Consider the following 14,510-nt stretch of genomic DNA (forward strand, 5'->3'; position numbering starts at 1 on the left):
AGGCCTTTGCCACCTTGCGCTGGATGGTGAATTCCAGCAGGTGATGATTGCTGTTGCCCAGGTGATCGAGCACCCACGGACCCCTCACCAAGTCGTCGCCCGTGGCCAGGACCAGCTCCAACTAGTGTTACTCGTTGAGGATGTGTATTTCTCCTTGACGTAGAACGCCATACCCCCACCTTTCCTGCCCTGTTAAGGCATATTGTATTAAATAAGGGCTATTACACTAGATTTTCCTTTAAAAAAAATAATACACACGCTTGAGCTTTCCTTGGTATCTCTTGAATGATGCATTAGTATTTGTATTAGATATTATTTAGGGGTGCACCAATAACCATTTTCTTAGCTGATACCAGTAGCCGATTATTAACCAGACATATTGGCTAATACCGATCCAATAGCTGATTTACAGGAATGTAATTGGGAAGCTTGGAAAGTGGCACAACTAGTGACTCACTGGGCAAGTCTGTGGGGAGGAAGCCGAGAAGCTTGGGAAGTGGCACGCCTAGTGGCTCATTAGGTAAGTCTGTTAGGGGGAAGGGATATGGGGGAAGGAAGAGACGTGAAGGGGGCAGATAGAGGCCTTCATGGTGAACAAGAGAATGAGGCAGGGGCACGTGCTGCCCAGCCAGGGTGGTGAATGGGACACCGGGGCCAGGAGCAGGACAGAGCTGTGGGTAGATAATCCAGGGGGAATGTGGGGGGAGGGGGGAAAACAGCTCCCTTGTGGTGCGCAAACTCTTGGGGGAGGCATGGGGGGCATGGGCCTCCCAGATTTGGGTGTGGGGTGGAGGATGGTATCCTGTTGTGGGCTTGGAGCCAGAGGCAATGCCAGCCTCTTCCTGGTGGGGTTGGGGGGGCTTGTTTTGAAGTGGGTGGGAGTGAGGCAGGCTCAGCTGCGTGGGGCAGGTGACAGTGGCACTGGGGGGGGGTAGCTAAGGTGAATTTTGGGGTGGCTATAGCCACCTCAAAACATCCCCTAGTGCCACCCTTGCTTGGGGCACTCTTTTCTGCTACCTTTCTCTCAGGAGCCCTTCGCTGTGGGATTGGCAGGGGCCGTCTATCCAGCACAGAGCTGGCAAGGGAAAGGCAGGAGAGTGGAGTGCCCTGAGCAGGGGCAGCACTAGGGGGGATTAGGGGGCTATAGACACCCCATAATTCACCTTAGCCCCCCACCCATAGCTACCCCTCCTGGCACTACCACCATCTGCCCCACAAAGCTGAGCCTGCCCCACTCCTACTCACTCTAAGCTCAGCCGTGGCCAGCCCCCCACACCAGGAATGATGTTGCCCCTGGCTCCAAGCCCCCAGCAGGCAGCCCACCTCTGCTCTGAGTACAAATCCAGGGGGGCACATGCCCCCCATGGCTCCCACAGGGGTGCACACAGTGGCAGGGGGCCATCTCCACTCTCTACCCCTTCCCTTCCCTTTCAACTCCCTTGCATCCCTAGATGAGCTGCCTATAACTCCATCCCAGTCCTGTCCCTGGAATCCTATTCACTGCCTTGGATAAGCAGCCCCTGCCCTTGCCCTTGCCCCTGCCCCACTTCCTCCCTCACTGTGGGGGCCTTGATCTGCCCCCCCCATGCCCCTTCCCTCACCCATGCTCCTTCCCTGACACAGATTTACCTGGAGGGTGCTTTTTTCCAAGCTGCCCAGTTGCATTCCTGGCCATGCATGCATATAGCCACATGCATGCATGCAGCATTTATCAGTGATATTATCGGCTACATTGGGCAAAAAAGTCTATAGCTGATAGTGTTAATTTTCTTTTATTGGTGGTGATCTGATATGCAACTGATACATCAGTGCATTTCTAATATTATGATATATCCCCCATAAAGATGGCTTACAAGCCATAAAGAACCTTATCTCCATCAAGGACGCTGCGTTTGTTGCCATTACACTCTCCAACTTTGTCCTCACACACAAGTATTCCAGATTTGGGGGTTGTGAGGACTGCATACCTCTCAGGGTTAGGCTGTCACCCAGCTTGTTGCTGGAAGATGTTGTAAGGCTTCAGCCTTCTCTTACTGGGCGCCTTGCCCCCAAGCGACGTCAGGGTGAGGTTTGAGCTCGGATGCTACCTGGGTGGTATGGGTGCTGCCCTTACTCTCCTGCCACGACTTTGATGTTCTTGTTGGGGAGGCAGTTCCCTTCAGGTGGCCCCCCCGAGGATGAAGATGCCTCAATCTGTATTCTTGCTTCGTGGGGCTCCAAACCTACCCTTTACTCCACCCTTACCACATCCACGGCCAGGATGGATACTATCCTCTGCAGGCATCCCCTTGGATGACTTTCCCTCTTTGCATGGCTTGTCCGCCTCCAAGTAGGTTGGGTCTTCCCAGTCAGTTTGCCTTTCACTGTAGCCAGTTCCTTGAGTTCAGGCTGATTAGTGCAAATAAGCCAGCCCTGTCTTGGACTAGCTAGGGCTTCTGGTGAAATCGACCAAAAGCAACACCCGGATTTCCACCAGAGGGCCCCCCTGGGATCTCATCTCCCAGTGCCCCTTTCATAGTCCAAAGAAAAAAAAGAAACTTGAAGGAACAGATGAGAGACCTACTTGTCTCTGCACCCCGGGTGACTATGGGGTGGGCCGCCGTTCCATGCCCCACCCTGGTCCTGCTCCTCAATTTGGCCAGCACTGGCCCCTAGATAACCTGGAGTCGCTCCAAGCCTTCCTCAGCCTGGAAGGGTGTGTGATTCCCACACTGGGTTGCTTGTGCCTCTCCACTGCGCCCCCCATGTGGGGTAACTGCTCCTGCCGGTGCCTCCCACCTCCTGTGCCAGGGCCCTCAGCTCCCCCTCTCTTGCCTTCAGCTGGACAATCTTCCGCCTCACTGCCGGCATCTCTGGGTTGATGTCCTCTCTTCCCTCCACCAGCATCTCTGGGTCGGTGTTCTCTTCTTCCTTCAGCAGCGTCTCTAGGTCGGCATCCTCTTCTTCCTTCACTAGAGTCTATGGGTCGGTGTCCTTTTCTTTCCCTGCCGGTGTCTCTGGGTCAGAGTCCCTTCTTCCCGCCATTCGCCACTGCTCAGCTGTTTTCCCGGCTGCTATTTGAGCAGCCCGTGGTTTCCGGAGGCTCTGCCCATGTCCCTTGCCAATCCGCAGCCGTAGGCAGCTCTGGAATTGCGGGGCCACTGCCCACACTTCCTTCCAGCTGCCACTTTTCAGGGTCCCTATGGTGAGTAGCGGGGTGCATGGGGTGGGGGTCCAGGCCCCCATAGAGGGGCTTTCACTGCCCCTTTCACACAGCTTCTCTCCAGAATATCACTGTTACACATAGCTAGAGATGGGCAGAGTTTGAAAGACCACCAGATAAGGAGCATCATGGATGTCTAGGTGCTGTTGGCATGAATAAAGTAACATAGGCAGTGGGAGGGGGGGCTAATGGGGCTTAGCTCCCAAAATGTGGGGCAGCAGTAGGGCCAGAAGGCAGCCTGAGCAAGGGCTTTTGGTGCAGCAGTGGTGGGGAGGGAGTGGGGCTGGGGCTGTCATGCCACAGGACTGAGCCATGTGTGGCTCATCCAGGGGGTGTGGCACCTGCTGCTACCCACACCCCAGAAAGCATGTGGGGCATGTGCCCCGAGTTTTGTGCAGGGCAGGGCAGGCTGCCACTGTGGGCTGGGTCCAGGGCTGTGCCAGGCTGTTCCTGGGGGGACTGGGCTGGTAGGAGCCCAGTGCAGCCTCCGCCCCAGCTCACAGCAGCACCCTGCCCTGCACACCCAGACCCGGGGGCATGTGCCCCCCATGCACTTCTGGGACACGTGCAGTGGTGGGAGCCACCATCCCCTCCCTGTGCCCCCCGAAGAGCAATGATGACTCAGGGCAGGGTGGGTGCAATGAACTTGGGCATGAGGGAAGGGGTGGCTGCATGGGCACAGTGGGCCCTGACCCCAATCCTGGGCTTGGCTTGACTCCACTTCCTCCTGATCTCTGCCCAGTCCCAGCCCCACTCCCTCCCACTGCCCTTTCCCTCCCCCCTGTCCCTTCTTCTGCAGACTTTCCCACCTGGGGGTGTGTGTGCATGCTCTCATGTGCACATGTGCTCAGCCCCCCTCCCCCCCCCCCCTTTTTTTTTTCTCTCTCTGCCTATGGTGAGGGAAAGGGTGTTTAACCTCCTTCCCTGGTCCAGACCCCAGCTGGGGTTTTCCTGGGGGGGGAGTCCCCCCCACTGTAGACTGGGCTGCATTCCCAGTCGGGCTTGCCTTCCCACACCCAATTGTTAGCTAGCCCTCACTGCTCCAGCCTTGGAAAAGAGGGGTGGAGCCAGCCCTGCAGTCTGAAGCAGACAGCACAGTCCAGCCCAAGGCTGGAAAGGATGCTAGAATGTGGGGTGGACTGTGATTTAACTTGAACCAGGAAGGGGCCTGGGAGAGCAGTTTCATAAACTGGTTTGACTCAAATCAGTTAAGCTTGCTACTACATTCAACTGGGTTTATCTTAAACCAGTTTAAGCCATTTTGAATTCTGTTACAGGTTTAAACCAGTTTCTGATCACTTAAACCAGTTTATGTGTAACTTCTGTCCCTAGCCTTAAAGCTATGTAGTGTAGTCTGATGCTGGGAGGCTGATCCCCGATTCTGCCAATTCAGGGAATTGATTGTACAGTCCTGGGGTGCACTAGCACATAGGGTTCTGTGGATTGAGATCTGGATTCCTCACCTGCTGGCCAGGGAAAAGGTGCACTGTGAAGCCTGGCACTGGGAACCTGCTTCCCCAGTTGTGGTCTACTTGTTGAATTTTCAGAGGTTCAGGCATTGATCAGACACATAGTATGGTTTAAGGAATTTTATCCTGGACTCCAAAAATCATGCATTGGCAGAATGATCCAGGATAAAATTCTTCAATTCTGTTGCATGAATAAATTAACATCTGCCAGGGCCCCAATTTTAACCTTTCTTGGAGTTTCATGATGTATTAGAAATCTAATATAAAAGGTTCATAAATCTACTCAGCCAGCTTTTAATGGCTCTTGTGTACAACTTATCTAGAACCGCAGATTTAAAAATAATGATTCCTAATGTCTCTTGTTTACATGTGCTTTCAGATAGTCTGGCCCAGTCCATTTCTTAATTGGTTGAAATTGGCATTCCATTTTTAAGAGCTATGTTAAGCTGTTCCTCTTTTGACTCAGTGTATGGCAAGGAATGCTGTGAGCTGTTTTCTGCAGTTTTGTACTGGATAGGAACAGGCAGGTGCAGGTAGGCCTTGTCAGAAGACAGATAACAAAATATCTGACAATAGGGTGCAGCAAAATGGCAAATATGTATGTCTATGTTATCTATTTGTGTATACTGTATAGAGATACCTAAACTAGTTTAAACTAGCAACCATATTAGCCATCTCATACTCCATACTGCAATTACTTTTCTCACTACAGTGGGCGTGTCTACATGTGCATTAACGCACCTTTTCTAATGTGCATTTAATTTAGTACGTCCAATGTGAGGTACTAAATTAATGCACATTAGGCTGTGCTAATGCACAGTAGTGTATTTGTACACTTTTTAAGCGATACTCAAGGCACAGTAGACTATTCTACTGTGCATTAGAGTAATGTCACAGTTTTCTACATGATGCTTTAATGCACACTAAAATAATCTACAGCGAATTAAAATGCATGTGTAGACTCATCCTGTGTAAACAAACCTCTGGCAGGAGGCATTCAAAATAACTGTGGCCCTGTATATGTTTATGAAAGAGTAAGGATCTTATCTCTAAGAAAGAATTTAGATTAGCTTTTATATTTAATGCTAATTACTATTGTTAGTGGTGGTCTTTTTCCCCCCTAGCCTACAATGCTGCCACACCTATGTAGGGAGTTACATTCAGTTTCTGTTTTCCTTTTTTACAGGAGAGGGTAGGAAGAACAGAAATCTCAGGGGAGATACCCATGACCTATATAAGACACCTGGCTTACATACTGGAAGAATGGACTATCATGGCGTATCTCTAGACATACTTATTTATGTGGTCATCTTGGTGACAGTAGCTGCAATATTAATCTATCATGCCATTCCTTTTATACTTGGCCTCTGCTTCTATTTTAGTAGCATTTTTGCTATAATTTATAAGAGGATTGCTCAGCTAAAGTCAAACCATTCTGATGATACCTTGGAAGGTCCAAGGAAAACCTTGTCATACTTTTGGGATTTGTTTGGAAGGATATGGCATGGTAAGTAAACATTTTTTTGCTTGCACCTCTATTTTAATTAGGTGAATGCCCCCAAAAGTTAAACCTTTGGCTTCTTTAACCCAGTGAAAAAGCAGTGCTAGTTTTGCTAGGGGCTGCAGAGTACACCAGAATCCCTACCCCAAAAAGGTTACAGTTGAAGACACAAAAATGCACTGGGAATGCACAAGAATGCACTGGGAAAGGCAGAGCTGAGAGCATATTGTGGCATACTGTGATTCATATTTGATAGAAATAATAGAGATATAAGCCTGGAAGGGACCTCCAGAGGTCACCTAGTCCAACTTTCTGCCTGGGGTAGTATCATCCGTTTCCAAATTATTTTTTACAATCTATATTCTAAACTATTCATTAAAGTACTCTCAACCCCTGATACAACAGAAAACATAACACCCTAACCAGCTACTAGTAAAGCAGAGGAACTACAGCAGCCAATTTCCTACTTCTTTAAGTGGTTGTTAAATACACCAAAGAGATCCTGGGTAGTAGGCCATGCCCCTCCCCCTCCCCCCACTACAGAGGAAGGCAAAACCCCCACAATGCATACCATGGGGTAAAATTGCTTTGCGACCTCAAATATGGTGATTGGTTTGACTCAGAGCAGAGGGGCAAGACCCTCTAGACAGGAACCTCCATCTTTGGGCCCTGTAGGAACAGTGGCACAGCTTAGTCAATGTACCCAGCCTTGGCTGCAGCCAATACCAGTTTAAACCCCCTGAAGAAGGCTTAAAAGCACCTTGACAAATGTAGCAGAAATGGGGGGAGGAAGACCTTTTGATAAAATGCTTGTTTCTATACTGACAGCAATGGTGGCTCTTCACTGTGCACTAAAAATAGAACACATTTAAAAGGAAATGGATTATTGTGGGATTTTATTTTAAAAATCTTTCTGCAATTGTAAATTTAACTGATTTTTTTTAAATGCTAAGTTTTGTGGAATAGCTGTTTGGGAATGAAACATACATCTCATTTTAATCAGACATGCCAACATTTTGAAATTTCACCAGTAAGGGAAGTATATCATTTGCCAGGTCTATGATAACCCCGCATGCCTTTTCTGCAACTCCTCTCTTCCCCCTGCTTAAACAAAAGTAGCCGAGTTCCAAGAGCTGAAAGATAGGATGAATACAGTAAAAATGACAGCAAGTATTTGTTTACTTTTTATTTTGGAATTTAGGGGTGGGGCCAGTGTAGGGAGGCAGCCAGGGCCTCTTGCTTTTTCCAGCTATCTTGGCATGAGATTATCAACCATCAGATCTTTCCTGGAGTTGTTTAAGTAAAACAAGTTAGCTTTCTGTTGTGAAAAAGACTGACAGATAGCATCACCCCAGTTTGTCCAATGATCACCCAGGAAGCGCTCAACTAGGAAACAGGAGAGCATTTCTAATCCTTACTCTGGAAGATTTAGAGCAGAGACTTGTTACATCTCACATCCCAGGAGACTGTTCTAACCATCAGTTTATCTGTGCATGCTGAAGTGGTTCCCTTTTAAATACATGTTTGAAAGCTTCATTTGAAACCTCTCTTTGGCTCCCCAAAATAATTTATACTGATGTGAGGGACTGGGATAAATATTCAGTGGTTATTATGCTCAAACAAATGTGGGAGTGCCAAATCCAAGTCCCTAATCTAGAGCAAGGAATTGGGGTTACTTCTGTTACATTGCAAGTGAGTATTCTGACATTGGGTTGTTGTTATGGTTGAGTTGAAGGTCTTTTTGACAAAAGAAAAGGTCCCTTTTGAATTTAAGAACTCTCTCTTGTCCAAACTGGTATTTTAATTGTCTGCAAAAACATAATCCTGCAAAAGTATAAGCAAAACCTGTCTGCATAAATATATCTTCCTTAGTTATGACAAATATCTCTTCCCCCAAAATCAGCCGCTCAAAATTGGGGTATGTGGCTTAGGTGGTGAAGCTGTTTTCTTGGTTCGAATTTTGGTCCTCCTGGAAGTAGATGCATGCACGGTGCACCAAAGCAAGGTCTCCAGTTTATCTGGGGCATATTGTTCATGAGGAAGTATGGTACTTTTGTCTAGCCTTGTGCCTTCAGTTCTTAAGGCATGTTGAAGTAGATCTTTCTCTGTTTAGCAGAGAAATTTCCAAATACCTTTAAGAATCTGGGCCTGAACTCTTACAAAGGTACCAAGCATTTAAAAGTCCTTTCAATAGCTACTTCTAGCAGGACAATGAAATGTATCTACTCCTTTAAGGGAGCAAGCAGCCTGAGAGATGGCAAAGGGGGGCTGATGGTGGACTCACCTGACCAGAATAGGGCTGAGGATTGATGTATATAAGACCAGAGCCTGGCTGGTCCATTAGTCTTGTCCTGGTATTTATGGAGTGAGGAGTCCTGACAGCAGAGCAGCAGGACTCCTGAACTGACAGTTGCTTTGAATGAGGAACTCTGCACAGCAGGGAACAAGGGAAGGTACCTGGAGCAGAGAAAGGCTTACTTATATGGGTAGGTGGCCTTGTTTTATGTTAAGCCTAGGGAAGGCCTCAGTGCAGGTATTCATTATTAAGTTGTACTAGCAGTTTAGCCTGGAGCTCCGCAAGAGCAGGCAAAGCTTATTTAGAGGGCCAGTAGCCCAGCAGGGGCTGAGAGTGGGGCTGAGAGTGGGGCTTAGCCAGGGGCAAAAGGGCCTAGAGCAGGGGTGGCCAACCTGCAGCTCCGGAGCTACATGCAGCTCTTCAGAAGTTAATATGTGTCTCCTTGAATCTTTGCACAAGCACATGGTGACCAGCTTCCATAGCTGTTACATCATGTTGTGTGCTTGTGCAAAGATTCAAGGAGATGCATATTCACTTCTGAAGGGCTGCATGTGGCTCCGGAGCTGCAGGTTGGCCACCCTTGTCCTAGAGAGTAGGGACCTGGGAATCCACAGGCACCAGGCCTGGAAAAGGCTGGGAGTGTGATCAGAAGGTCCAGGTACAAGCAGGGCTGAGAGAGAATGAGACCCAAGAAGGTCCAAAGACTGGGGGAGTACCTGAGTGTGAGACCTGGAGGTTTAGGAATCAGGGACTGATGGACAGCTGGACCAGAGGGTCCACAGGCTCATGGGAAGGGAGAGGACTGGACAAGGGTCCACAAATCTGAGAGGGGCTGTGGGCTGGACCGAGGGTCAGGGAGCCCCGCCTGAGAGGAAGGGGCTGCAGGTCGGACCAGAGGGTGGGGAGCCCCGAAAGGGCTGAACATGGGACCACAGGGGCCAAGTGTGGGAATTGAACATTGTGTTGATAACACCTGTGGGGCTGGGAGCATGGTGTAGGGGAAGAAAGGATCCACACAATATGCTCTTAAGGGTACAGGTGCCCTACAGGGGCATAGTCAAGCCTGAGGAGTAGAATGAGGTTAGTGGGGGCTCAGGAAAGACCTGCAGTTAGGATTTAAGGCTCACTCTAAGGCCTGTGGGCAGCCTCCCTTCATAGACGTTCAATAATAAGAACAAGGCACGGTGGGTGAGCAGTCTAGGGAGAGCAATATTAGAGTCTAAGCTGGGCAGGAGCTGCAAGGCCACCAGGGGACATCACAGTCGCCCTGTGACCACAATCTGCCACACTGCGACTGCTTGTTCCCTAAATTCATGCTTTTGTCTAGCAAACAGCTTATATTCAAATTCCAAATGAAATAAAATTAACAATAACAGTATTCTATTTTGTGCTTCAAACAGGTTATGAGCTTCATGGTTTGGAAAACATACCAGAAGGACCAGCTCTTCTTATTTTGTATCACGGAGCTGTTTCTATAGACCATATTATCTTTGTAGCTAGATTTTTTATCTTGACACATCGGATGTGTGTGTCAGTAGCTCATCGTTATTTTTTTAAAATACCAGGTAAAATTGTTTTTGTTGCATATAGTTAGATACATATATAAAGCCTTTTTTGTTTTGGTGAAGTTTGTAACCATCATGTTTGTGAGGTATGCTGATTAGCACAGTCACTTGTGCAAATACTGCACTCTGACAGGGAATTGAGGAGCTGGAGGAATGTAACACACTTCTCACAAATTTGCCTACAGTTTGCACACAGCACACGTCTTTGTCTCTCGCCTTTTGAACTTCTCAAACTTATGGGGTGGTGTCCATAGCACTGATCTTGTAGCAGGGAATTGTACCACACAAGCAAACAAAGAAACAAATAAAAAGAAACCCTTCTGCTTCATCCTGGGCACTTGAGGAGAAGGCTCTGGCTCCTAGCATAGCAGTGTGGCCCTTCTGGCAGCAAGCAGCCAAGTTCACCACTACTTCCTCCTCTTCTGCATACCCCATATCCTTCTGGGAGCTGTTTAAGACTCCTAGCAGGTCATATCCCTGCCTAGCCAAATACACTGCATTGAGGCTCTTTCAACAGGGCTGACTACTGCTCCCTCTTGAAGGGACAGACCACTCTGTTACAAAAGGTATTATTGGAATCTTCATTTTTGCATTGCCTGCCTTTTTCTTTTAACTACAACAGCCTAACTCGACCTTGTTGCAGAGCGTGTGTTTTTACTGTGTCAATTTAACATAAATTAATGTAATGCTCAGTGTGACATAGGCCAGTTGGGTAGAGTGTGTTTGTGCTTTAAAGGAAAACCAGAGATAGAAACTAATTGATATTAAATGCGACTTGAAAGGAGGAATTCTTTGGATATTTTATTTTGACAATTTTATTTACATTTAATAAAATCATGTTTTTTGGATTTATTTAAAGGAAAGGGAAAAGGAAAAAAGGACAGATGGATATATGCATGTACAAGAGTTAGACAAGTTATTCTCTGCAGCTCCCTGGTGAAAGCATAATATCAGAAGTGCATCACTTAAACATTGTTTTTCCTCCAATGCATATTTCTTGGTCTTATGCTTTAAGTATGTAGCCATTGGACTTACTCAAGTTTTTATGCTACTGTATTTTTATGTTCTATGAAAGTTGTATCTGTGGCATAATTTGAGTTTTATTTTAATAATTTCACTGGTACATATTTTTTACAGGTCTTCAATCCATTTTAGAAGTTTTTTCAGTTATACCAGGTACAAAGGAAGAATGTTTAGATGCACTAAAAAAAGGCCAAGTGGTGGCTATTGCACCAGGTGGTGCTCGAGAAGCGCTGTTTAGTGATGACACTTACAAACTCATATGGGTTCATCATAAAGGCTTTGCTCAGCTGGCTATAGATGCCAAAGTGGTGAGTAACACATTCGTAATCATCAGTCATGTTGGTGGATCTGAGGGTATTGGGAGGCAAACAGTTACTACTAGGTGTAGCACAGAGGAGGCTCAGTTTTACTATGCATCAGCTGCTCTATAATAAATTCTGCTGGGCATATGCTTTATCTGAGTTGAAGACAGCTAAACTATGTCAATGTTGTTCTTTTTCTCTGAGATGTTGTAATCAGCTAACACAGCTGTCCCATTGACAGAATTTGTTGAGTGTCTTGTTTAGACAGACAATGGCCAACACAATGGCCAACAATGGCCTTTTTCTGTTCACCTAAATCTCCACATTCCTTCTTTTCTGACCATTCTCCCCATCCTAGAGGTCTGCAGTTCTGGCCTTCGTTTGGATTCACTTACATCCCATTTTTCTTGCATTTGCTGTGATCTCATACACATCCAGGCCATGTCCAAACTGTGCTGTTGCTGCTTTGTAAGACTTTCCTTCCATATTGTAATAGGCCTGCCTTTGGAGGTAGCCGTGGACCTCAGGGTGGGTAAACTTTAACCATTCTCTCACTTCAGCTCCTCCTGTTAACAAATATTAGATAGGTCATTCCAACAAACAATGAAAGAAGTTTATGGATGAATTGACAAAGTAAGATTAATAACAGAGGAAAAGCATAATCTTATGGGGCAGGTCTTGACTGCCATGAAGTGAAGCTGGCTAGGCTCACAGTCTCCACAGCAAGGAGTCCTACCAACAATCCCACAGGCAAACAGTTCAGCAAGTGTTATATAGAAGATCTCAAATTTCCCCCAGCCTATACTTACTAAGTATAGATGTCTGGCAAACAACCTTAATATTCTAATGAATGATCCCTTATTGCTTTTTTTTTTTTTAAATGTCTTTGTTTAACTGAAACTTTCAGAACTGGATTAAACCAGATCTCTTACGGACCAGAAAAGTGTCAATTAGTTAAAGTTACTTTTCTTGAGAAACCAAAAAAAGGAATAAAAGGCAGACGGGGAGCTGTCTCACAGCCGGTTTAACCATTGGCCATCTGTTTAGGGCAGTTTACCCACCTGCCTCCCCTTTGATGTAACTCAGAGAAGTTGTTTATAGGTGGGAGGCTGCCCATTTACTGCCCGATGCCAAGGGCATAATACACAGCTCTGTACCACCCCTACACTGTAGCCACATAGAGATGCCATCTGCAAGGCATGGGATGTGGCCTCACACTGTAATGGGCCCCATTACATTCCAGTCTGATATGTTGGACCCCATCCTGGTCAGGTGGCTTAACCTCCTCTGTCATGCAGGGCTTCAAACTCCCTAGACCCCTTTCACTCTTGGCAGTGGCCCCCTTTGGGACCTTTGGCCTTATAGGTCCTGGCCTCGCCTCTAGGCTAGTCAGAACTACAGGCCCCTGGCTGTGGCTACCCCTCACAGTGGGCATCCTTGCCCTTTGACCGTTCTGGTCCTGGCCCCAGCATTGACCAGTTGAGCATTTCCTGGCTAGGTTCTTGAGCAGCTGTGGTGGGCAAAACCTCCCTAAGGTTCGTTGTCTAGCTGTAATTTGATAGACAGACAACGCAGGTAAAGAAAGACAGCTGTTTATTTGCTCGAGCAAAGACCATAAAACCAGCAAAAGGCAAAATGGCCCCCCCTAAAGGGTGAGGCGATCTTTTATACTTATTACAATAAGGCAAGACTTACAGGGTTAACAAAAGCAATACTGGGGCGGTGCTTTACAAATCTTCGTAACAGCATATTTCTATTAAGCTGAACTAGCACTTTTTTAAAGCTAAAAGTTAAGTAACAGTAACATTATAATATGTTAGCAAAACCTTACACAGTACTAGATACTTCTCAAGGACACAACCCCTGCACCCAGAACAATGGCTTCCCTGTCTTATCTTGCTTCTTGCTGTAGCTGATTTTTCAGCACACAGACACAGATCCACTTTTTAACTCAGAAAATGCTTAATACAGTTAAAATGATTACTTGACACAAGCAAAGGCTTAGCTATCATTCTGCCTTGTGGTCAGCTGCATTGCTAGGCCACAGGTCATGCCTTGTATTCAGCTGTAAAGCTAATACTTCTTAATAATCCAAATTATTGTTAACTTAACAGTATGCTATCAGAAAGCTATTCTATTTCAGGGTAATAACAAACCTGCGCACTACAAGCTAGCCCTCTTCCTCTCATACAGGTCCACCTTCTTGAGCCCCTCCAAACACAGCTCACTCAGTCTCTAAGGCCATCTCTAGGGCCATACACAGTCCTTCAGGCCCACCCACATGGACCCAACTCTACACGGCCCATGCACAGTCCTTCAGGCCTGCCTACGCAGATACTACTCTACATGGCCTACTCACACATGCCCCCTCACTGGGGCCACTACACCACTCCCTCACCAGGGCTACTAGGCCTTATGTCCCTTGGGCCTTAGGTCTCTGATGATATGCCTGGACCTCTTGCCTGTCCCCTCTATGGGGTAACCACCAGGTCATGGGGGCTGAGCCTATACCTGCACCCCATACTCACCTTTCACTAGGGAGGCACTGGTCTCACATTTCCTGGGGACCAGCCTGCCACAGGCAGCCCCACCACACCATCCAACACCAGCAGGGTGTAGTTTTAGGTCATTCCCCAGTACCAGGAACCTCCTCCATCCCCATAGTTTCTACCCGTTACCACCAGGCGTTTTGGGAGCAGCAGCTCTGGCTCCCTGCAGCAACTGTCTGCTTAGGTCTGAGGACCTGGGTCTATACTGAGGCTGCCCAGCCCCATCCCCCAATCCAGGAGCCCTCTTGCAGTCATGTGACTGCTTTGTTAAGCCACACTGCACCTGCCAGCTGCTCCACAGCCTGTTCAAGCCTCTTAAAATGGCAGCCACCAAAGGTGCTCTGCCACCCTTCCTTATTTCCTTTTGTTTTCATTTACACAAATTTGTTACTTCTATGATAAGGCTGCTTTTTTCTTACAACTTATCTAAACATTTTGACAAAAATACATTTATTATAGCAAAGTAACCTACTATACATTTGGCTACATCAATTACTACTTATGGTCCTTTCTAATACTGTTTCCAGCTTTCACAGATGCTAACCAAGTGTTTGCTGCTCACTTTGAACTATACATGTATCTCCTTGCTTTCTTATGTCCCAA

The 14,510-nt window shown here is 47.1% G+C and overlaps 1 protein-coding gene across 1 annotated transcript in view; it reads left to right on the forward strand.

The window, feature by feature from the left end:
* The first annotated feature begins 5,860 nt into the window (after window positions 1–5,860).
* LOC102559401 (monoacylglycerol/Diacylglycerol O-acyltransferase) overlaps window positions 5,861–14,510 on the forward strand; it is a 30,083-nt gene continuing 21,433 nt past the window's right edge. Inside the window, 4 exon segments of the mRNA XM_014606814.3 lie at window positions 5,861–5,969; window positions 5,972–6,178; window positions 9,869–10,033; window positions 11,171–11,364. Of these exon segments, the coding sequence (XP_014462300.2) occupies window positions 5,897–5,969; window positions 5,972–6,178; window positions 9,869–10,033; window positions 11,171–11,364 (639 nt within the window). The 5' untranslated portion in view covers window positions 5,861–5,896.

The sequence above is a fragment of the Alligator mississippiensis genome, chromosome 3 (genome assembly GCF_030867095.1).
Source record: "Alligator mississippiensis isolate rAllMis1 chromosome 3, rAllMis1, whole genome shotgun sequence".
Taxonomy (NCBI): domain Eukaryota; kingdom Metazoa; phylum Chordata; order Crocodylia; family Alligatoridae; genus Alligator; species Alligator mississippiensis.